The following is a 25,735-nucleotide window of genomic DNA, read 5'->3' as shown; positions in this document are numbered from 1 at the left end:
AATCGGCAAAAACCATCAACAATGAAGAAACAAATAAAATGAAATAAATAAATATCTTTATTATATGCGGCTTAAGTGTCTGTTTGTCGCCGATAGTTTATTGGTTGCTTGCGTAACTGTACTAGTCAATGGGGGTGAAGTTGCCACGGCACAGGGTTGCAGTTTCAATTGAGACGCAGACAATTTCCTGTAAAACTTACCTTTGCTATGACCATCCATAAGCCTCGGGGCCAAACGCTTAAGCGTGTTGGCATTTTTTTAACTGAGCCTGCATTTGGACACGGTCAAGTTTATGTTGCCTGTTCAAGAGTTCGTGAAAGAACGGACGTAAAATTAAAAATAATTGATGGTTCTCTGCAAGGCGAGCTTAAAAATGATGGAAAGATCTACATAAGAAATGTTGTGCACAAAGAGATCTTTGACATGTGAATTAACATTTTATTATTTAAATGACCTTTATTTATTGTGCTTTATTTATTGGCTCTTAAGAAATGTACCGCCAGTGGTTTCCTTCATTGCACTCTACTTTAAGCAATTAAGCAAGTAGAAGGAGGAAACCCAGTGGGGTAGTAAGCAAAGGGGCGTCCTAGTCGCCTGCCCTAGGTAATTCAGTTTGAATTAGCAGACACCTCTTCACGAATCATTTTAATTACAATTTATAATATCTAGAACAGCGGTTATTTCGCGTGACCGCCGGGCTTTATGGTACAGATATATACATCCTATTGGCTCATTTAAGAAGATATATATATGAAAATGTAGTTTAAATTTCTTACAGATTTTGAATCAACAAAAGTTTGTTTAGAATAGAGATAGTTTAAGAGATAATTTTCTGAACACCTATATTAATGATACTCTGCGTTTAACTCTTAAAACAAAACACTTAGATGGGGTAAAAGGAAAATTTTTTAAAGCATGACTAGCGTGAGTCATTTACTATCCAAAATTCTCCCTTAATGTTCCCCCTTTTTCGCATAACCATTATGGCCTTAACGGGGAAAAAAAATGAAAAGATAAAGGTTAATTTATTTAAACCAAAATTCCCATACGCCATTTAAGAGTGACGTTCTTTAATCACTGGGAATTTAATCCCCCTCCTTCCCAACAGATCTCTGAATTGTAAAGACACAGAACTGAGATAGCTGAAAGGAGTTCGAACAAGTTTGGAAGCTTCTCGTAAAACCACAAGCAGTGGGAAAAAAAAAAAAAAAAAAAAAAAAAAAAAAACAGAGAGAGATCCTCCCTTCTCTCCCGACCCGTTGCAATAAAATCACGAATACACGATACATACATTAAAAGGGCCCTCGAGTTTGAAGCAACATCATCGCTGAAATCATGACAGCAATCACCTGGTGCACGATGCACGCGACTCCTCACGTGACGTCACGCAGAATACCTCCTGCACGAGACTCCCCCCCCCCCGAAAAAAAAAAGAAAAAAAGAGATGAGGGGAGAGCTACTACAGGTAATGAAAATAAAGGAGTTGATTGGGAGGTTGGTGCACTCTGACCCGGGACCGTCCTATCATCATCTACAGGGTTAGGATATTTCACACGTTTTTTTTTCGTATTATTTTGCTCTCGATGGTCTGCAACAAAATTTGCTCACGAATTAATGAGCCATCAGTTTTAGAAAGGTCACTGAGGTCATGTGAGAACTTTTTTTTTTTTCCTTAACATAGAACGGATTTCTTATTGTCTTTTGTGACTTCGGCCAGATCTTTGATTTGCTGTTTTAGCTATAAAATTTGGAAATGTGTTTAGTGTGTGTGAAATAATTATTTTATAATATTATTAATAATTTGCATATTTACTATGTTGTAACAAGACATTTCCCTTTCATTATGTTCCGATGGCTGTTATGGGTCGTATCAAGGTCCAATCACTTCATCCAGGTCGAAGTAATCAAGTCTCATGGTAGACGGGAAATCATCAAAAGTTTGTTAATGGTACAGAATAGGTTAGTTACCCATACAGACTAGTCTGTTTCTGATTGAGGCACATGTGTCTGCAAAATTAGCAAACAGATAATTATTATGGTAAGTATACATATTGTAGCCAAAATTGCTCTTTTTGACCGAACGCATTGTGGCTTACTGGAGTAACATGTAGGATTCGAAAACTAAAGGTCCCGAATTCGAAACCCGTCAAAGCCAAGTAGCCTAAAAAATTAATGTTTGTTTAAATTTCCTTCCTGTTAATTTGTTTCCTTTATGTGCCATATATATGTTCAAGTTTTCAATCGTTAATAAAATACTCTTTATTCATTCACTCAAGTTAACTCAAGTTACATTTTTTTTTAAAACTTGTAGTGTATGACACTTAAAGTTAATACAAGTCACGTGTTAAAAAGTTTTGTTTGTATTTTATTTTACTTATTTATTTATTTATTTATTAGTCCAAAGGGATTTGAATCCCGAAGGACAATTATTAGTTTCGTTTGCGTCGGACTCATAAATGTCGGTTCACTCTTCAAACTGTTGCCACAAAATGTTAGAGTCCTGCATTATATTTGAAGAAATTAAATAATGAAAAATCTGCGTAAATGTATGTATATTTCTCACATTGTCATAAAATAACGGTACATAGAGTCATCGAATTTTGAATAACGTAATCCTCCAACGAATATGAGCATGTGGAAGACCAAATTTGAAATTTGAAATTTGTTTTATGATCGATTTCCTATTTTTTAAAACTTTGACGAATTTTTGATTAACAAACTCAAGGATTTCAAAGCGAGCAATGGCAACGTTGTGCAGAAAAAACATTTTTATCTCCAGCGCGTGAGTCTCTGTATCGGAAATTCTAAAGATATGCTCGTTTTAAAACTATTTTGCGATATTGCTGTTGCACTGGATCTTATGGTTTAAGTGCGAGGAACATGATATTTAATAAAGAAAGGTAACACACAAAATGTTAAAAAACGCCCCTTTGGACGTAATTTAAAATCTGAAACATTTCAGATTTTTTTTATTATTGTTATTATTATTATTATTTGTATTTTAAAAATTTTTCTTTGTTGACCTAAGTAGGAATTGACTTTAAATTTTTTTAAATCAATTTATTAGTTTTCAGTCGTTAATAAAATACTCTTTATTCATCCGCTCGAACCCAAATACATTTTTTTTAAACTTGTAGTGGATGGCACTTGATGTTAATACGTTTTTTTCACATATGAAAATTTTTTTAATATTTAGTATTTTTAAAATATTTCTTTGTTGACTTAAGCAGGAAATGACTTTATTTTTTTATGTTGCTTGTTATTATCATTATTTAATGATAGGAGATTTGAATCCTTGACTCCGTTGAATCTGTTGTCTTTTCTAGATCATTCGAATCATAAGATAGAAACCATTAATCATTATAAATAGAAAGTTTAGAAATTGCTTCAGTGACTCCAAGAAGCGGTCATGGAAGAAAAAGTAAATAATGAAAACAAAAATCCGAAATCTTACAGATTTTATGTTACATCCGAAGGGGCGTTTTTTTTGTAGCGTTTAGTGTGCTGCCTTTATTTATTAAATATAATTTCCTCCGCACTTAAACCATAAAATTCAATTCAACAGCAGTATCATACTTAAAAACAGCATAACTTTAGAATTTCCGATACGCAATCTCGCGCGCTGGAGATAATTTTTACTTCGTACAGTGTTGCCACTGCCCGCTTTGAAATCGTTGAGTTTTTTAATAAAAAATTAGTAAACGTTTTACAAATTCGAGCTTCCAAATGCCCATATTCGAGCGGAGGACTACGCGATTCAAAATTTGGCTCTAGGTACCCTTGTTTTTTTTACAATGCAAAAAACATACATACATTCATGCAGATTCTTCATTCTTAATAGACTTTCTGGACAAATTCCCCTTTATGCTGAAAAGAAACATGATTGTTGGAATTTAAATGAATCTTCGTGACGGCCATATGTTCCATATTCTTAATTTTTTGGACAGAATTTAACGTATCGTGCTGAATACTTATCCGCATCAACTTTTGAAGGACGCCTCTTCTCTTTACGCTGGCTTTGATCTAAAAAGATTTTCTGCAAAATGCAAAACTTGATTTGATACTCAACTATTCTTTTCGAATTATTCCGAGAAAATTAATATCAGTATTCTAAAATTTAGATGGGTACTTAATTTAGTACTTTTGAAAACTGATTTTTTAAACAACTTTACAATTTTTAACAATTCTTACTTTCTTAACAAGTTTAAACAACAATTATTAACAACTTTTGATGTTAAACAATTTTTCCCCTTCTAATTGTTCTTTTAAAAAGGATTGGAGAGATTTGAGATCTTTTTAGTATTACTAATTCGAGGAAATTTAGCGTATGCCCTCCCAATACTTTTTTTTGGAGTGGGCAGGGGGTTAAGTATCAACTTGATTCTATCTGTATTTATAGATTATCACTTCTAAGAACTTTCCAGTTTTCTATATCTACTAGCTTTTACAGGCTGTTTTGAAAAACCTTTTGGTAATCAAAAACCTGGGGAACATGTGACATGTGGAATCCGTCTATGTCCTCAGGACATTAATTTATCAGCCAGAGGATAGGACAGATAACTTAAATACATTTAGTTTGGTGTGTACTATCTTAAAGTACCTATATTTGGACAATTTCGTGTGCTATTACAGACATTCCTCAGGTAAATAATACCCTTGCCTACTGCTTGACACAAAACCGAAAAAAAAAAAAAAAAAAAAAAAAAAAAAAAAAAATGGCAGAAAATTAATCTGCGTCTTTTACCTTGGACAGTATTTTATTAGCTTACCAGCATCTTAACATGCTAGCCTTCCTATTACGGTCCGCTAACAATCTTTTGATGTCCACCTAACCACAAACTTGCGGTTTCGCTATTAAGCTGCTGCTACCCGTATGGTGTTTAGTCTGCTAGGAATATTTTATACCACTTGGTAGGCGAAAAACAAAGTCGTATTTTTGGACCGGCACGTACAAGCAGAACTTGAAGCGTGGCTTTAGATTTTCCTTGATTAGGTGGCACGCGGCGGCTGGTGCGACACGGGACAGGTGAGGAGAACTCGAACTGGTTTGCTTCAGTTAACATTCCTGCATGGATAGATAGATATCTGTCAAAAAACTACCCTCCAGTTTGTCTGCTTGCTTATTCAAGACGCGGCTCCAGTCTTTTTATTTAGCTAAGGAAAAGGGGGAACAGTTAAACAGTTTATGATCCGGCTTGGACCATCTGTCTGTGATTCCGTCCACTCCACTTTCCAAGAACCTGTTAATAATGTTTGCGCAAGTCTCCGTTCAATTAAAATGTCCCATAATTCTCGTCAGATAAAGATGTATCATTTAAAAAAATAATTTAGAAGCTTCAGGAAATTTTACATAGGAGTGCTTAAGTGGAAGGTTAGCCAGAGAAATACCTGAATTAACAAATTAAATTTCAGAACATTCTGTCTTCCGCAATTTCATTTATTAAATTTCTAAATCACGCATGCATTTTCCAAGTGACAACTTCTAGGTTTGTGTTAGTTTGCTAGTGCTCCAGTAGAAAAAAAATATTTCACAGTTTTTCACTTCTGTGTACGAGGTATATGATATATTGACAATCGCAAAAAATTTCGGGTATCATATTTCAACAAAAATATCCATTCCAGTGTGGCCGAACAAGCGGTTGGTATTAAATATACATATATGTAAATATGTTATTACATTAAATAGATGCTTTTGAATCTAGAAAAGGTATTGTTCTACGTCAAAATGTTTCTTACTACTAATGGTCAATGAAAGACAAGTTTATATAATTTAGGAATACCAATTTATCTGTATTTCAGAGATTTAGAGAAACTGGGCATCAATTCCTGGTTTTGAAGTTTGTTTAGATTTCGGAATAGTTTTATTTGAAGCTTACGTTTGCATTAATTGAAGTGACAGGATCACAGTTACTTAAAGATGAAAAATACTAAAAAATTATAGCAATAATTTTAAATTGTGGAAAATCTAGAATTTATGAATATATTCAATATTTATGGAAAATATTCATCATTATTCAAAATTCATGTTCATGAAACTTCACAATTATTTAATAATTTCATATGATAATACAACAGGTGTTCATAAATAAAAGTTCATAAATTCATAAGTTTATAAATACAGGTGTTCATACGTAAAAGTGTATTATATTTACTTATATTTACCAAACTCCTTGATATAAAAAAGGTTTGGTGTGCACACTGCATGACGTCCTTGTACGGTCTATTAAAGTATACACATTTGTTGCTGCATTTCATTTAAATGTATTTCTTCGAATTTCATTAGAGATGCATTTCTCATTCAATTAATTCCGTTCTCACTTCGCGGCAAGGCAAAAATACATAAGAATTCAAAATATCTTCATTAAAAATTGTAAAATACAAGAAAAAAAAAACAAATGCAGTTTAAAACAGTTAAAGAAAACAATATTTACAGTTAGAGGTTTTACGCAAAACAAACAATTTTTTCGATGCGCAAAACGGAAAGTTTACTTTTGGTCCCACTCGTCAAAAAGACACTGAATTTGGTGAAGAATTTGATTTAATTCACTATTCTACTAAAAAAAACAAATGCAGTTTAAAACAGTTAAAGAAAACAATATTTACAGTTAGAGTTTTTACGCAAAAACAAACAATTTTTTCGGTGCGCAAAACGGAAAGTTTACTTTTGGTCCCACTCGTCAAAAAGACACTGAATTTGGTGAAGAATTTGATTTAATTCACTATTCTACTAAAAAAAACAAATGCAGTTTAAAACAGTTAAAGAAAACAATATTTACAGTTAGAGTTTTTACGCAAAAACAAACAATTTTTTCGGTGCGCAAAACGGAAAGTTTACTTTTGGTCCCACTCGTCAAAAAGACACTGAATTTGGTGAAGAATTTGATTTAATTCACTATTCTACTAAAATTTCAAAAGTAAATCAATGGTAGCCACATTAGGCTTAGCATCACTTAAACTTTTAAGTTGTTGATAATTCTGCAACTACTGCATGCAGATTAACTAAAGGCATAAGAACAACATAATTCAATCCCTTTTAAAGCAAAAAGTGCACAATTTATCTACGTGTAAGAATAAAAACCTGGGCTCACCGAGCCGGGGGACTGTAAGCGGTATGGCTGATTATAAGCAAAAAGGGAGGTGCCCAACTACGTGTTATCGCAGTCTCATATACAAAATTTGAATGCACTGAGGCTACTCGTTTTTAAGTTATGCACGGTATATAAGTACGTACAGCCGTCACGAACAATATCTCTTCTGAATCTATTTTAAATCCATTTTACAATCCGTTTTGTGAAAAAAAAAGTTCCTGTGTACTGTCCATGCCTACAGTTGTCAGGCAAAAACATAGTTCAAATGGATTCTAGAGAGACCAAAATGGATATTTTCTTTGAAATATGATATCCGAAATATTTCGCGGTTACAATACTTCTTTTACTTCGTAAAAGGCAAGGAACAAAGTAATATTTCGAATATGGTGACAAAATTGTCATAGATGATCAAGGACGAATTTCATTTGATATTTTGCGTTGTTTTGAGAATGCAGTTCTGAGGCAGAATTGCTATTAAATGTATTAAGGTACATAAACATTAGTCAAATTCACTAAAATGATCTCAATGTTATTTAAATATAATAGAATTTTATACTTTTAAATTCGAAAAGGCCTGTTTATATTTTCGAAAATATTGCTGAATGAACTCTCAAAAAGATGGCAAGAGGATTTTTTTTTTCGAATTCGAATTTTTTTATCGTTATCCTTCTTAAGGTACGTAATCAGTTCTTAGAATAAAAAAAAATAAATAGAATTTTTTATTATTGACATAATACTTAACTATCATGACATACGAATTAAAACAAAACATATTACATATCAGATAACATATAATATAAAAGTTAAATGACAGTTTTACAAAACTGACAGCAAATGAAGTTATTAACTTCCTTGATACATCTCAATTAAAGTTAATAAACGCAAAGCTTTATGCAAAACAAAGATCATTCTTACCGAATCTAATGGCAGCCATCGTTGATGAATTTCATTTTCCTTATTTAATGAATCCGCTCCGACGTTCATGAGGCAGAGATCTTCTGACCCGAGTTCTTCGTCGGCCTTGGACAACATCTCTTGCAGCATTTGTATGTACTCGATGGCTCGGTGGAGGGTCTTGACCTTCAAGAAGACAAAAAACGTAATATATGAATTAAGAGCGGAATGCACGTAGCGTCATTTACATAATAGCATCACGAGCTCAGCTGTATCATAACTTCAGAGAAGATTAAAAGGCAACATTGTTGCACACAGTTGAAGCATATTTTTTAGCGTTTGCTCGGGACATATTTATATCGGTTTTCATATCTGTAGCACCGATTTAAATTTTCGCAGAACGACAGTTTTAATTGTTTTTAGCCCAAAGGGCGTTAACCCGAAAGGGCTATTAATTTCGCTTTGCCATTTTGTGTTGATTCATTTTAAACGTCAAATCACTTTTTAAATTGTTGCCACCAAATATTATATTCAAAGAAATTAAATGATGAGAAATCTGCATAAATGTATGCATGTTTCTTCCATTTTGATAAAACAATGGTACCTACAGCCGTCAAATTTTGAATAATGTACTTCTCCACCCAAATATGGGTATCTAAAAGCCCCAATTTAGAATCTGGGATTTGTTTTATTATCTATTGCATATTTTGTAAAGCATTTATGAGCTTTTGATTAAGAAACTCAACGATTTCAAAGCGAGCAATGGACACACTATGCGGAAACAAAAACATTTTTAACTCCAGCGCGCGAGACTGTGTATCCGATATTTTAAACATATGCTTTTTTAAATATTTTGTGATGTTGCTGTTGAATTGAATTGTATGCTTTAAGAGCGAAGAACATGCTATTTAGTAAATAAAGGTAACACACAAAATGCTAAAGAAGCGCTCCTTCGGGCGGAATATAGAATCTGAAGGCTTTCCTATTTTTTGATTTTGATTTTTTTTTCGTTTATGACAGAAAAAAAAATAAAAAGTTTGACGACACTATTTAAAACGTGCCTGATTAATTGGTAAGTGCATTCCATCAAAAACTCCCACAACTAGGGACCCTTATTTATTTGTTTGAATTTGTTTTACTTAGAATCGTTTAAGGCTCTTCCTACATTTAAGGCTTAGTGCATGAAGTATGAACTTGTTTTTGTTCCTTAATGTAAGATAGTTAAGATGTAAATACTATAATGCAAACTTCTAGAAGTACTTCTGGCATTTATACGGCATTTATAATGTAATACGAGTCACATACGAGTGTACTCAACCCTCTTGGCAGATAATAATTGGCCTCATGGTTAACGCAGCACGCTCAACAAAGATTAAAACAAAACAAAACAAAAAAAAAAAAAAAAAAAAAAAAACAGTTAAAAACATCAAATTAAAACTCCGTATATTGTTCTATTGTCATTTGTAAAGTTCATCAAATCCTGTACAAATCTGAACTCTTTTCTGCGGCAATAGAATTCCTTTATGTTACCATGTTTTTCTCTAACAGGTCGTAATAATACGCAGTTTTCCACGAAATATCGCGAATTGCCTTCAGCACTACAAAAACTACAAAGACTATTATTTTTCAAATTAAATCTTTTTCAGGTACGCTGGGAAGCGCCCGTGTCTCGTAATTACTTGATTGTAATCAAAATATGTTCTCATATTTTTAGAAAATGTTCAACAAATAATCTTTCCTTTTTCTCGAAATGTTCCATTTCTGTTTCCAGCAATCCTAATAGAAATCCTTGATTTTACCAGTAAATGTGTACTGCACATTAATAAAATCCGTATACCTTTAAAATAGGATTTTTTTCAGCATTTATTGTTGCTAATTTTTTACGCACGAAACTGCGAATGAAAGAATATAAAAACATAATTGAATGCTAAATTTCATTAATTTAATTAAAAATCCAAAAGTTTATTAAATTAACTTAATTTTTATAACATGGCATAGTTATAAAAATTGTATGTAATCGTTTAATACTGCATCATCGTTAAAACTCCATTATCTAACCAGAATGTTAATCTCTGCATTTTGAAAACTCAAAATATTTGAAAGGATGAACATAATAATAGATTTATACTCAAAACGAACAATACAGATAAAAAATATCCTTCCTTAAAAGATAAACAATCTTTATAGCGAAAGCTCATAATATTCACTAATTCCTTTTCCTGAACAGCAAAAATTTCAAGATTTCCACGATAGCCTTCAACAAAGCTCTGTCTGTCAGTGTTCTGTTCAACAGATCTGAACGGAATTAGAGAACCCGTTCATGCTTTTTTGCCTCGATGGGTTATGTACACCATATGCTGTCTTAAGATATGCTTTGTATCTTCGTTCTCCTAGAGTTCGGCATCTTACGTTTCTTACATAACTTTTTTCGGGACACAGAAAAAAGTGGCAATGAAACTTAAAAAACAAATAATGTGTTTTCCTTTAAGAATGAAATGTAGAATCTGGATCCTAAATGTGGACGATTTTAATAGTAATTTTTTCGTTCAAACTTGCAGAAGGTCTGTAAAAATTAATAATAATTAAAAAAGGTTTAAGATAGCTACGCAATTCAGTATATCCGATTTTCAAACTTTTGTAAGTTCGCTATAATGGTAAAAAGTAACATTAAGTACATAGGGAACGGACGGGACCAAAAGGGTCCTTCGTTATATCCGGCGATTCGTTATAAACCAGGTTCGTTACAACTGGTATCGACTGTAGCCGAAATCAGTATGATTATGACTTAAAATTATGATTGAAAGAAGTTCATTAATCTTACAAATGACGTAAACCAACGGTTCCCAAATCTTTTGGGTCGCGGAGTCCTTCTTAGAATCAACTCTTGCAGCGAAGTTCCTTAGGTAGGCCCAATGGTTCTACCTAAGGACTGTCTACAAATTTAAGATATTTAAAAACTGAATTATATGGGTAGTTTAAGCTGACATAAGCTAATATCTGGCAATGTGTCCTTAAATCAAATGAGAAGTGTCAGTCAGAATTATTTATTAACAAGCCTGCAGACCAAAGCCACAGTGAAATTTGAGAGACAGCAATTGGCTCAAGGAGATTAATGAAATCAACGGAAACCAAGACCAAAAAGTATATAACATTTTTTCTGAAAAACACTCTTATTTTCAAAATGTCTGTTATTAACAGAATTGCCAAGACAATTCTTGCCAAAGTATCCTACTACATAACCTACTGTTGCTTTCACAAAGAAAAGCAATGTATGTGATTTAATTAAAATTTCGGCCTATAGAATTTATTAATAAATTTAGAATAGCATTACGCCGCCTAGTCGGTATAATGGTCAGGGAAGCTGACTGCGATGCCGAAGGGCCTGGTTTCGAATCCCGGAGAAGGCATGGTTGTAACTGTCCGTCCCTTCATAGGAAAGTCGATGGTGGCTCACCTATTAGGTGCCTCCATAATAAAGAGACCACCATATCCGGCCTCGTATCGATTAATGGACTGGGTTACATTTGTAATTGTTCACAAACTGCCATTGGGAAAAAAAGAAAAAAAAAAAAAAAAAAAAAAAAAAAAGATAAAAAAAGATCAGTATTACTTTTCAATAGAGACAAATCTATCAATTTTTATTTCCACTGAATTTTAGGGCACTTTACTACTATAGGAAAATTCTCCCTTAGATCAGTTAGATTATTTAAATATGGCAAAGCACATTACGGTTATCTATCGAACGGGAGGAATGCCTTCGTAGAGGACTTTCTAGACGACACTGGCTCGTATTCACGTTGCATATGGTAAAAGGTCATGAAAAACTTGTAGAGACATTAGGATTTTTTGGAAGCAGAAGAATTGAAAAATTAGCAATCATCTTCCCCGGGAATCGAACCACGGACCTCTGAAATAACGGCTCAGTGTGCTGACCACTACACCACGAAGACATGCCAAGAAGGTGGGAAAAATACCTTATATACTCCCCCTTTTAAAGGGCGACTGGGGGTTTTAAAGGACCCAATCACCAAATCCTGGAAGAGGAGAATCATCATCCAACACCCTTTTTAGTTCGGGCGCCACTGTAGAGACATTAGGTATTTTATGTATCATTTTTCTATACCGAAATCTTAAGCTATAAATACTCTTCAAATGGAAATTCAATATTGGTTGCCACGTTCTAAATAAAGCCTCACATTATTTTTACAGAGGCACAGACTGTAGAGTGGTTTTAGGTGCGCCTACTGCGGAATCGAAAAGCCCAGGTTCAAACCGTAGAAGGCATGGTTGTCACTGTCCGTCCCTTCATAAGATTTAACGGTAGCCGCTTATTAGGTGCCTGCACAATAAATGGCCACAACGAAATGGCTATTTTTAGGAATGGCCAGTGCTGAATAGGAAAGGCCCAGAGTTAGATTTTTTTTTTTTTTTTTAAGTGTTTTTACATTTCGGTATTGAAAGGAGAGAAGGTTTTTGAAGTCTCACGTAACTTGAATGCAAATATCTGCCAGAAATTTTAGTGCATTGTCTATGTTTATTACAATGGTTAAACTGCTTCGGTTCCTAGACAAAGTGAACGAATGAGTGAATATGAAATCTTGGTTACTTTATTAATAGACTAGACTTCGGCGAAGAATTTATAATGTACGTGACCCAAGCTATATTATATACAATGAACATTGCAATAACACAAGAAACTTATTACAGGTAAATATTTCAACTACGTAATGTGGTATGAAGTAGGTCAATGAGATTTTTGACGCCTAATCTGTACTCTCTGAAATCATATTATTTAAAAATTAAAAAATAAAATGATGTCCCATAAACTTAAAATTTCAGCTCAAAAGCTACTTAAGCTACTTAGCTTATCGGGTTTAGAATGTAAAGTTCATGACTTCAGATGCCTCGGGCTTATGCTAAATCAAGAAAATAAAAAATAAAAAAAAAATTCTGAAATCTTTGAAATTTTATATTACGCCCAAAGGGCATTTTTTTAAAATTTACAAACACATACACGGTTTGAGAGCATTTAGGTTAACGCCCCTTTGAGTTAAAATATTTAAAAACAACATATCTTTAGAATTTCCAATAGACAGTCTCGCGGGCTGGAGATAAAAATACTTTTTTTAACAGTGTAGTTCCACTGCTCGCTTTGAAATTTTTGAGGTTCTTAATCAAAAATTCACTTACAAAATTTAAGCATTATAAAAATAATAAATTTAAAAACAATAAGTTAAAAATATGAATTAGATAATAAAACAAATTCAAAATTCAAGATTCGGGTTTCCAAGGCCCCATATTTGGATGGAGGACTACGTTATTCAAAATTTGATTGCTCTATTTATGGTTGATTTTTCACAATACGAGAAACATACATACATTCATGTAGATTCTTCATAACTGAATTTCTCTAAATATAATTCAGGGCGATAACAGTTGGTGAAAAGAGTTTGAAAAGTGATACAGCCGTTTATAGTGATTCGAAACAAAATACTGTTTCGGGACTAATAGCCCTTTTAAGTTAACCCTCCTTTGGGCTAAAAAAATGTCCTATGCATTTCTGTAGAATTGTGACTCTATTTGTTTCAGGAAGAAAAAAAATATTTTGAACATATTAGTGGATTATTTGATGCAGTATATTCATTCTTCAATATTTACTTAATAATTTATGAAGAATCAAGAGTGGATATTACAGAATTATGAACTAAAAACTAAATAAAATTACAGAGTCACAGAGTATGAGACAAACGATTGAGTTATCATTCCTAGCTTCATCTTTAAGTAAAGGCAATTTGAGGCTCTAATTTTAAAGTATTTAAGTGAAAATGGAGAAAATTTGCTGAAAAAGGAAGTAAAAGATATTCTGGCAAAGAATTAAAAAAATCATTTTTTAAATATAAGACCTTTAAACAAACTTTTATTCATTGAAAAATTCCCCTAAGCCATTAGAATATTATGTTTTATTAAGTGCTTTAACTCTCAGGTCTATAAACGCTTTTTTACCTATCTGAATGATAAGCTACAAGAGTTAATCTTAGTTTATTTTTGAACAATGAGCGAAACATAAGTGCTGAAAATTTCTTCCTCCAGGTTCCATTTTAATGATTTAAGTTCTCGAAACCACAGCTTCCAATTTTTTCTTTGACATAATATTTCTGAGTTTCAAGTAAATCAACGGACAAGAAATATAATTTGGATAATAACTTATTTAATTGGGTATTAATAAAAAATTATTCATTTTTAAAACAAATTTTAAACGCTTTACAACAGTTTTTATAAGAACTTATTTTTGTAATCAAATGAAAAAAAAAAAAAAAAAGATCATTTCCCTTGCTAATTGATTAATTAAGTATCGCACTTTATTGTTGACACTTAAGAAAATATTTTAGCTTTCATAGGATGGCCAACAGGACAAATTTTCTACTTCCTTTCGTAATGTTGGCTATTGTTTCCATTTTTTAATTGGAAAAAATCAATTGGTCATACATAAGTAAAGAATGCAAAATGAACTGACGAAGATTTTATTACTTTTTTATAGTAGCAATCAGAGCCCTATGGATTACTCAAAATTACCTTAGTTATCATAAACCCTTCTCCGAGTATTTCTATTGCCTCAGTATCATTAGCATGGGCAACTGTTTTGTATGAGGGGTTTAGGGTTATCCAAACCATTATATGTCACCAGCTGTCCATTGAAATAGAAGCATCACACTCGCTTTCTGTGAGTGACCTAAATTATTCATGAAATATCTGATCAAATCCCAGCATCTCGTCAATCAAAATAAGCCTAGAGATCGATACTGTGAATTCATTAAGAGAAGGTATCTGACAAATAGCATAATGCTAATATAGCGAATGAAACAATGACTACATTTTAACAGCACTCTCTAGCATATACAAAACGTGTAAATGCTAAAACATGTAAAAACAATGATAGAGAGTGTAATACACATCCGTGGGCATAAAAATTTCTCTCAAACTCGTGAATAAGTGTTCTAAGCAGGTGCGAATATAATATGTGTAATAACTATGCATTTATCGGTATATCCGCAGTCGTTGCTATATGCAACTTTTTTTAATTGTTTGAATTTGAGCATAATATATAGTCTAATAATTTTATGCATATATATATGGAAACAGCTAGCAAAATTTTAAAGGTTGGTAGACGGGTCCAAAATAAACATCTGTTTCATAGAATTCGTGTCTGGAAATTAAGCCTTTAAGCGTTGGTAAAGAAGGCAGATAAAGACAGGCCAAAATAAATTTAACAAAGTGTTTAATGCAAGCTGTTTTGCTGAATGAAATAATCTCCAACAAGAACACTCGCTTAGCACCGTCAACACATGGATGTTGTACACTTTCAGAGGTGCGAGGCATGTCCCTAACATCTCAGTCTGACGACGAGATATTGTTCTCAGTCTGACGAGTCAATGCAAGTCTCGAGCAAGGTGTTTTTCAAATGCCGCCACAAAAAGAAATTCAGATATGCCACATCTGGTGATCGCGGTGGCCAATGAACAGGTCCACTTCAATCTGTCTATCGGTTTGCATATACATGACATATCATCATTATCTCAGTCTGACGACCAGGTATATTCTTCCCAGTTCATCTCAGTCCGACGAGTCAATGGGGGAATCATACCAAGCACTTTTCAAATGCCCTACAAAATGAAATCCAAATATGCCAAATCTGGTGATCGCGGTGGCCAATGAACAGGTCATTCTGAATCTGTCTAGAGGTTTGTATATCTGGCGTCCAGGGGATTCCTGACGTCAGAGATAAATTGTCCATCATGATAAAACAAGATTCTGCTTTGAACTGCTATTACTTGCTGCATTTAATGGATCTTAAACTCATAATTTCCGCGCACGCATTCTGCGACAACAAATGCTTATTTTGAAACCCTCTACCACCTTTAAAATTGTATCCTATATTTTCTGAACATCCTATATACATATTACCATGTATATATATATATATCTACGTATGTATGCGTGTAAGGTAAAATACTAACTTTAATTTGTAATAGACCCTTTAATCATTTCAAAATTAATCGTTGGCATATAGTTCTTAAATAAGGCGGGTGGGAGCAAGCACATACTAATTTAACGGAAGGCCTTTTTAATCAATGACAGTAAAAAATATTCAAAACATTTTAAATAAGAGTTTCCCTTTAGCGTTTAACAGATATAAACCATTTAGATTTGTGAGCAGTCAATTAATCGGTTTGTGATATTCTGCAAATTGACAGTCCTTTAGTTTGCATTATTGAGATAATAATCTTTGTAAGTGTGATCTGAAAAAATATAAAATATTTCTCAAGATGATGCCTTGGCTATAAGAGTTAAATAATCTGTATATTGTCTAAGTGCTGGAATTATTTTAAAGAGTAACTTCAGCCAGGCTTCGTGTAATTATATAACATTCACGTTTTTCAGAAGTTACTGATGTGTACCAAATGAGAAAATCTGAAAAAAAAATTAACGAAATAACTAATTAAATATATTTTAATGCAAAAGTTAAGGGATAAATAATGAATTACGTGAACTTTTTTTTAGCCTAAAGGGGCAATTTGCCCAGAAAGTCTGAATCACTTTTCAAATTGTTGCCACCAAATATTAGAGTCCTGCATTATATTTAAAGAAATTAAATAATGAAAAATCTGCAGAAATGTATGTATTAATTTAAAAATCAAACAACAAAAATCAGGGTTATATTTTCAAATTTTCACAAAATATAACGCTAATTTTTGTTGTTTGATTTCTAAATTAATACTTGTTCGGCGTGTTATTGCATCTTTATCAAATGTATGTATATTTCTTGCATTGTGATAAAACGATATTACCTAGAGCCATCCAATTTTGAATGACTGAGAATATGGGCATCTAGAAGCCCTAATTTGGAATTTAGAATTTGTTTTATTATCTATTTCATAATTTCTCCGACATTAAAGAATTTTTGATTAACAAACTCAACGATTTCAAAGTGAGGAATGACAATACTCTACGAAAAAAAATCTCTTTATCTCCAGTGCGTGAGACTGTATCGAAAATTCTAAAGATATGCTCATTTTAAAATTATTTTGCGATATTGCTGTTGAATTAAATTTTATGGTTTAAGTGCGAAGAACGTGATATTTAATAAATAAAGATAACACAAAAAACGTTAAAAAAACGCCCCTCTGGGCGTAATGTAAATTCTGAAAGCTTTCAGATGTATTAATTCATATATTCTTTTTAGCATCGGTACCTAGTTAAAATAATGGATAACTATTTCTTTCTGTCGAGCTCCGAATCTTGGTCTTTCTTTTCTTTCAGCAATTTTCCAGTCGCGATTGCATCAGAAGCCAATTTCGAATGTGCGCTAATTATATTGCGGTGTCTACTCTTTGGAAGACTCGATGCTGGAACTGGTTTTTCATCTTGGACATTAAAGATGGGTATCCCTTTCACTTTTCTTCCTTTTTCTTCTCCACTCGTGCTAATAGGTAAGTTCGAGAAAGATTCGTATGAAAATTGACACTGATTGATGCGAAGATAAATTTGTTTCAATGTAACTTGTAGAAGGAAAATTTTTATAATTAAAAGCAATTTGACAGCCTTGTTATATATGCATGCGATGTGTTATACCACATTAAAAAGAATTGTGAAATAGACGTCTGCAGTGTTCTTGAAACTCGCTAATTTAATTTTAAATTCTTGAGTGTTGAAAAATTAGTTATAAGCCAATTCAGAATCACATATGAATTAGTTATTGAATTATTGGATGTATGGGAAACATCTATATTTATATGAGTAATTTTACATACTACGTTAATATATACACGTTCCACATCAGTAATTTTACATATTATGTTAATACTTCCGGACTATCAGTCTCGAAATGGTATTTTGCGTTGAATCATTTCAAACAGCTGAATCCCTTTTCAAATTGTTGCCACCAAAAGGAACTAAATAATGAAGAATCTGCATGAGTGAAGAATCTGCATGCATGTTTCTTGCATTGTGAAAAAGCAGCGGCACCTAAAATCATCAAGTTCTGAATAACATAGTCTTCCACACAAACATGGGCATTTGGAAGCTCGAATCAGAAATTTCGAATTTGTGTTACTGTCTATTGCATATTTTGTAAAGCGTTTATGAGTTTTGAATTAAGAAACTGAACGAATTCAAAGCGAGAAAAGGCAATGCTGCAGAAAATAAAAACATTTTTATCTCCGGCGCTCGAGATAGTCTATAGGAAATTCTAAAGATAGGCTCATTTTAAATATTTTTAGCATAATTTGGCGTTATCTTGAAACACCTGTATATGCCTGTAAAAATAATAAAAAAAAGTCCGTTTGACCGTAATATAAGTTATGAAAGTAGGTACACTGAAAGTATGAACACGACGTTCTAATTTCCGCGAACAGACTGGCTGCATGGGCCGTGGTTTTTCCTATGTGTAACGTGTATATGAACCAGTTTCTCTTAAGAAGTTTTCCACGAAGATATCCTTAGGAAGATAGCCCTAGTGTGCTTTGCCGTAATCTCAATATATATAGACTTGATTACAAAATTTCATAAATACATGAAAATATTGTAAAAGAGAGTTCTTTTCAAATAATATTTCATTCAAACAGTAAGTAAAATTTGCTTGTAGTGTTTACTGGTTATTTCTCTCGATTTCTAAATAAAAAATTCCCTATAATGTCGATTCAGCGAAGAAAGATTATGAATTAAAGAATTAATTCCCGTTTACAATCAATTAAAACATGCGTATATACATACATATTTTACGAACTTACATTAGCAGGGACTCTATAGGACTCACAGAAAAAAATATTAAATTTTTATAAAGTCAATATTTATTGAACCATTTGGACTCGAAGGAGAAAAATGAACAAAAAAGCATGCAATTCTAAACTTGACGGAAATTTTGGAAAAAATACTTTTAAATAAATAAATTTTAAAAAGTTTTCAGATTTTATATTACGCCCAAAGGGGCTTTTTTTTTAACGTTTTGTATGTTAGCTTTATTTATTAAATATCACGTTCTTCGCATCTAAACCATAAAATTCAATTGAACAGCAATACCGCAAAATAATTTTAAAAATGTCTTTATAATTTCCGATAAACAGTCTCCCGCGCTGGAGATAAAAATGTTTTTTTTTTTTTCCACCGTACAGTGCTGCCGTTGCTCGTTTTGAAATCGTTGAGTTTATTAATAAAAAACTCTTTAAAGTGTTACAAAATATGAAATCGGTAATAAAACAAATTTCAAATTCTTGGGCTTCCAGATGCCCATATTCAGTGGAAGATTACATTATTCAAAATTTTATGGCTGTAGGTACCGTCGTTTTATCACAATGCGAGAAACATACATATATTTATGCAGAATACATACATTTATGCAGGTGGCAACAATTTGAAAAGTGATAGTGGCGTTTATAGTGAAACCCAAAAAAATGCCAAAACGAAATTAACAGCCCAGGGATTTTGGACTAATAAACAAATAAAGATGAAAATAAAAAAAAGTTTCTGAAAACATTCTTAATTCTTTAACAGAACTTATATTTTTAATTCTTTCTAGAACTTACATTAAAATTTTTTGAATCAAAATAATTATCTAAAACTTAATAATTCTAACAATTAATTCTAATTATCTAAAAAATTAAATCTCAAATTAATACAGAAAAGGATTAGGTAAACTTGCAAAATATTTAATGCTTAGCTAAATATCAAGCTTGAAAGAGATAGAATATAGAATTCCTTACTCACCTTGGACATCCTCTTGTTTCTGTTCTCAGCTGGAACACATTTACGTAAGCGGGAGAATGCTGTGTTCACCGCCTGCACCCTCCGGCGCTCCCTCGCGTTTCGTCGGGCTACAAGATGCGGAGGCTTCTCTCTGTGTGGAACATGCTTGTAGTTGCTCTTCGAACCACTTTTCCGAGACTTCTTCTTGGTGGGTGCCGCAGACTCGTTCGCCGCGCTCGGCAGAGAAGGCGTCGGGTCAGGGCCATCGAATGATCCCGTTAGGCTGTGCTGACTCCTCGTCATATCATCATAATTGGATAGGATAGGAGTTTCCCAAGGGGAAGAGAGTTGGCTGTCTCCTTTAAAGTGCGGTAAGAGGTAGGAGGAATTATATGGAAGAGATTGTGAAGAGAATTGGGTCATGTCTAGCACCATATGGAGAGTTCTAATAAATGTCCCTTTAAATGGTTAACCTTTTAGACACTAGTAATTTTACCCATACAGCAAATTGTGATTAACAATCATTTTCGCATTTCATTCTTTAAAAGTTTATGAACTGTAACACAAATGTAATGAAATTACACTTATCAGTACTTACATGGATTTACATATAACAAGATGTACTTTCAGTCTAACTGAATTTTAAAAAATTTGTTTCTTCAACTATTGCTCGCTTATCTTAGTGAATTAATTATTTCGGGAATTACAGACTAGAACAGAAATACGAAGAATGATAAAAAAATTACGGCAACTAAGTTAGGATAAGACGATTTTGTGAGCAAAAGCCTTTCAACAAGAAGAAAGAAAAAAAAAAAAAAAAAAAAAAAAACATAAATTTACAATTCAACAGAACTCGTTAAAGCCTATAAAAGCAAATATTACTAATATACTGTCAGCTTTTAAGCATTATATGCTTGAATTATGAGTTGACAGATTTCGTAAATATACACCGCTAGTTTAGTTAAAGATGTTGAAGTACAAGCAATTCTTTCTCTCATGAGCTAAAACAGTTTGACAGATTCCGAAAGCTTCTTTCATAAACACAAAGTGTATAAAGTCTCGTTAGTAATTCTGTTATAAAACTGAGTAATCTAAAAAATGCGAGTAAGACGTTTTACAAAATTTTAACAAACAGCTGCTTGTATAAATTCTTAGGAATCCTGTTGGAATATCATTGTACGCTACTTTGCATAGCTTTATGATGCAGCAGAGAAAGTAAAAAAATGCTCTGAAAATTCTATAAAATCCTGGCAAAATGATAAAAGTCTTTGGATTGAGCTAAACTTAAAGGAATCTTTACTCTGGAGTAAGAGTTAAAATTTGCAGTCCAGATCCAAGATCACTCGAGCAAGACACTTTGCACCTTCAACAAGAGACGGCAATAAAACTGCTATAAACAACATGATCGTGAAGAGATTTCCGAGGTACCTGGCGCGTGTCTGCCAACTTTATACAAAAGATTTCTGCGCTGGGGGGCAGGTATCGAGAGCCAGCGCGCGCGCGGCGCGTGCCACTCTCAGCGAATCAGGAAACCGGAATCAAAGTTGGGCATTGTCTAGTTGGTCGAAGTTATCCGCCCCATCAAGCTGATTCTTTTGCGCCCCCCCCCGTTTCGCGTCTCACCGGCACGAGTCGGATTTGAAAAGTATCTTCCTTGGTTCCTCTCCCTCCCCTTTCTGCACTGAATGAAAACTCGCAGAGTGCATGATTAGCCATCATCGTTCATTGACGAGGGACTGTATATTAAGTTAATAGAGAGAGTTTTAAATTGCGTTGCAGCCGCTGTGAATAAATTAACCCCAGGCGAAAGTATAGATTACGCGGAAATGACAGCTGATGGTAGAACAGCAAACTTTTATTGAAATTCACCAGTTCTGTTTGCGAGCTAAAATTTAAGCCTTATAATAATAATTCTAATTAGTAACTTTACAGTAACCATTCGTTGAAATATTATATAAATTTTTTATTTATACAAAATTTATAATAATAATGATTTAGCGGAATATATAGAGCCGGGACAAGTGCAAAGCAACAGGGACAAAATTAGCTACAAATAGCTGGAAATACGTTTTAAAAAATCTGATGTGGTTATTACAAGACCTCCGCTTTGTACAGAATATTAAATTATACGCATTTTTGGCTGCATTTCATTTAAACTTATTTCCTCGAATTTCATTAGAGATAGATTTTCAATCAATTAATTCAGCTCTCATTTCGGGGCACGGCAAAAACACATAAAACCTCAAAATATCTTAGTTAAAAATTTAAAAATATAGAAAAATATACAGTTAACACAATTAAAAAACAATTTTACAATTTAAATTAGAGTTTCTACGCAAAAACAAGCAATCGGCCAGAGGGCAAGAAGGCAAATTTTTCGGTGCACAAAACTGAACGTTTACTTTTGCCCCACTCGGCAAAAAGACACTCAAGGTGCAGAAACTGAAATAATTCACTATTCTGCTAAGTTTCAAATGTAAACAAATATGGCTACTATGGTAAAAAAAATTAGGCTCACCCGCACTTAAACATTTAAATTGTTGATAATTCTACAATACTGCATGCAGATTAACTAAAAGCATAAAAACCTTAACCGGAATATAAGACCAACATAATTCAATCATTTTTGAAACAAAAAATGCACAATTTACCAACATATAAGAATGAAAATGCCGAACTCACGGAGCCAAATAACAGAGTGGGTGTATATATGTACTTTTGGTGCTGCCGATTGCAACCAAAAAGGGAGGTGCACAATTACATGTTGTAGCAGTTTTATATACCAAATTTCAGTGTTCTGAGGCTACTCAATTTTGAGTTAGGAGAGATACGCACAGACTTCATGAAAAAATCTATTCTGAATCCATTTTAAATCCTTTTTACGATGCGTTTTGGAAAAAAGAGTTCTTTATTCTGTCCTTCCGTACAAATCTCATGGGAAAACATCGTTGAATTGCATTCGATAGCGGCGAAAACCGATATTATCGTTTAAATATGATACCCGAAAATTGTCGCGATTACGGATGATTACCCGAAAATTGTCGATGCCTTGTATTCTTAATATAGCTTTTATTTGTGGTGCTGCATTGTGAACTGCCTGATTTCCGTTTGGTCAAGATGGCTCCTCTCAGTTTACGTTTGACACAGCATAGGTCAATGCAAGACGCCTGAGAATTATCTGAATATGAATTAACTGATTTACGTTAGTACTTTCCAGAAGCAACACTCGTTTAATGCGCCTTTTATTACATACTTTGTATTAATTTAAAAGAAGAAAGGGTTAAGAAGAATTATATAATGTGCATCAACCAAAGCAAGTAAGAAAAGAATTAATGCCATTAATTTATTCTTAAGACTACTGCTGTTTAATAGTATTATATATACTATTTTCTAACGTTACGCTTATTATCAGAATTAAAATATCTGTTTCGTTTCACTTTTAGTGCTAATGAAATATGTACATTGATTTTGACCAGGAAATTCCATGCCGACGTCATCAGTGGTTTTTGACAGATTCAAACTCACTGGATAGCTCGGAGATTTTTGCAATGTATAACATGAATTGAAAACAATTTTTTATAAAGTCCTCAATAAAGGCTGCTTGGCAAATATCGTTCCCGTGCCTTGTCTTAATCCAAACAATTTAATTTAATGAACTTGCAAATATCTTTATTATCTTCTTATTTTTATTATTATTTATCTTACAGCAAAAAGCAATTGCTGTGGAAATAAACTCCATATGAATTCCATAGCAATTGTTTTTGGCTTCAAAATCAAGGACAGCAGATAGCTTTGATATTGTTACGAATTTTGTACATACGGTAAATAATTTTAGTAAAATTATATGTGAAACTATAGTATTTTTTGTATAATGTAACATGAAATCCTTGAAAGGGAAGATGCTTTTCCGAAACAATAAGAATACAGGGGCAAGTCTGTTTAACATTGAGTAAACGGCTATCTCGCTAAATTGGCGAGATATTGCCAAACTAACGATCGCTTTGGCGACTAATTTTTGTCTCAAAATTTGGCGAATAAGTCAGCCAAAAAAGCCAAACTTGGAGACTACTTGGCAAAGTTTTTGTTCCGGTCACTGTATAACTGTAATGGGTATTGTAACTGAATAACTTGAATCACTGTAATTGATCCTATATGTAACTGTAACCGTATCCGGCTTCCATACACATTCCAGTTATTTCGAGAAGTGGAAAGTACTGCCGATATCTTGGAGGCCATGGATGGGAAAACTATGTAAGATTGCAGAGATCATCACTTTTTCAGTAGTTGTTTAGTTCAGCGTTGAACCGGAGTATTGAGATATCTCCGTGTAAGCTTCGTTCTTTAAACGTCTTGTGCATTGCATTGTGTTTAACGTTCTTAGTAGTTTTGAAGTATAATAACTGAATGTACTCTGTGATACTGAGAAGAGCTGTACGAGCACTTTACTGGAAAGTTCCAGAATTGAAAATGTTTCTTTTGGTAAAATAAATATTATCAAGCTATCATCGTTCTCTATACATTTAGTTTACAGTGTGGTCCAGAATTATTGCGCGCATTTCACATTTGAATTGGGTGCCAAAAATAGACCTCATGTGAAAGTTATTTAATGTTTCAAATTTTGTTGTGTAAAATTGTTTTAAATTGTCTTTCCAAGAAAACAATAAACATATGCTCACCAAATTAAATATCCTTTTCACTTTTCATTGTTGCCACCCAATGTTAGAGTCCTGCATTATATTTGAAGAAATTAAATAATGGAAAATATGCATAAATGTAGGTATATTTCTCGCATTGTGATAAAACAACGGTACACAGAGCTACATTTTGAATGACGTAATCCTACTGCGAATAAGAGCATGTGGAAACCCAGATTTGAAATTTGGAATTTGTTTTATTATAGATTTCATATTTTGTAAAACTTTAACGAATTTTTGATTAAGAAACTCAATGATTTCAAAGCGAGCAATGGGAACGTTGTACAGAAAAATTTTTTTATTTCCAGATATGCTCAATTTAAAACTATTTGGCGATATTGCTGATGTTAAATTAACGCCTCTTTGAACGGGATTTAAAAATTTTATTTTATTTTATTTTAGTTTAGTTTTTTGTCTGGAGGGAAGCAGAAATTAAAGCAAAACCCCTTTTTCGCATTTACGAATTCTCACATTAGTGCTGAAATTTCATTTATAAAGCTTAATAAATCTGAATACAAACTACTTCTGTGTAATTTAAGTCTTTAGCTATGCAATATATTTGTAGTATTATATGTATTACTTTTTAGTATTTGTAGTACACACTAGTTGAAATTATGCATTTTTCCCACCAATCCTTACACATTACGTCATTTTTTAGAGTCCTTTATATCTTCTCTGGTATTTTTTACTGATTTATTTTTCGTATAAATTAGTATCATATTTCAGTAAAATAGTACAAGTAAAATGTAATTAGTATCATATTTCAATATTAGACATTTCCTTGAGTAATCTGAGAAATTTTTGTCTTGTTATTAAGGTCTTCAAATGTCTTGAGCAACAGCAATATGTGACAGCTTTACATTTCCAATGTTTCTCTTGCCATGAAAACCGGAAAAAAGTGCCTTATTTTCTGTAGCTATCGGCCAATCTTAACTTATTACAGTTTATTGATTTTTAGTTTCTTAATATTATCGTGATAGCTACTGTAGATTATTAAAAAATTACACAAGCAAAGATGTTTAGGTGTTACGCTTCGTAAGGAACTATACTTTTACTTTTAAAATTTGACATTTATTTTATTTTATTTATTATTTCCCCCTTTTGGGGGGGATAGTAGTTTTCTTTGATCCCCGCTGTCTAGTTAGAAGTACGATAATTTTGAACAATCCGAACTTTTTTTGGAAACTCAAACTGCTTAAAAAAGAATTTATTGATCATATTTCATGAATGTTTCGTGAGAAATTTCGTAATTAAGTATCTTTCATCAGAAATTGTATTACTAAAAGGATACAAACTTTCCTATTAATTTCTAATTTACTA

General features: G+C 32.8%; 2 protein-coding genes across 5 annotated transcripts in view; one reads left to right on the top strand and one right to left on the bottom strand.

Moving 5' to 3' along the window:
- LOC118184642 (uncharacterized) overlaps positions 1–21,179 on the bottom strand; it is a 29,233-nt gene extending 8,054 nt beyond the window's left edge. Inside the window, exons 1-2 of the mRNA XM_035354345.2 lie at positions 19,743–21,179; positions 8,004–8,168 (exon numbers count right to left, since the gene is read on the bottom strand). Coding sequence (XP_035210236.1) covers positions 8,004–8,168; positions 19,743–20,156 — 579 coding nt within the window. The 5' untranslated portion in view covers positions 20,157–21,179. The remainder of the gene's footprint in view (positions 1–8,003; positions 8,169–19,742) is intronic.
- LOC118184643 (uncharacterized) overlaps positions 1–25,735 on the top strand; it is a 343,022-nt gene that overhangs the window by 218,064 nt on the left and 99,223 nt on the right. For 3 of the 4 annotated variants that reach the window (XR_015041413.1, XM_085817647.1, XM_085817646.1), the window contains exon 2: positions 17,301–17,470. Coding sequence is in view for 2 of the 4 variants with exons in the window: in XM_085817647.1 (XP_085673773.1) it covers positions 17,301–17,470 (170 nt within the window). In the remaining 2 variants the exon portion in view is untranslated. Of the gene's footprint in view, positions 1–1,739; positions 2,039–17,300; positions 17,471–25,735 lie in introns of those variants that run through there. The other variant, XR_004757466.2, reaches the window with a different exon arrangement.

This window comes from Stegodyphus dumicola, chromosome 5 (genome assembly GCF_044657685.1).
Source record: "Stegodyphus dumicola isolate Sdum_Otavi_A_Nest chromosome 5, ASM4465768v1".
Classification (NCBI taxonomy): Eukaryota; Metazoa; Arthropoda; class Arachnida; order Araneae; family Eresidae; genus Stegodyphus; species Stegodyphus dumicola.
The sequence above is the reverse complement of the archived record's forward strand: the minus strand, read 5'-3'. Positions and strand labels throughout refer to the sequence as shown.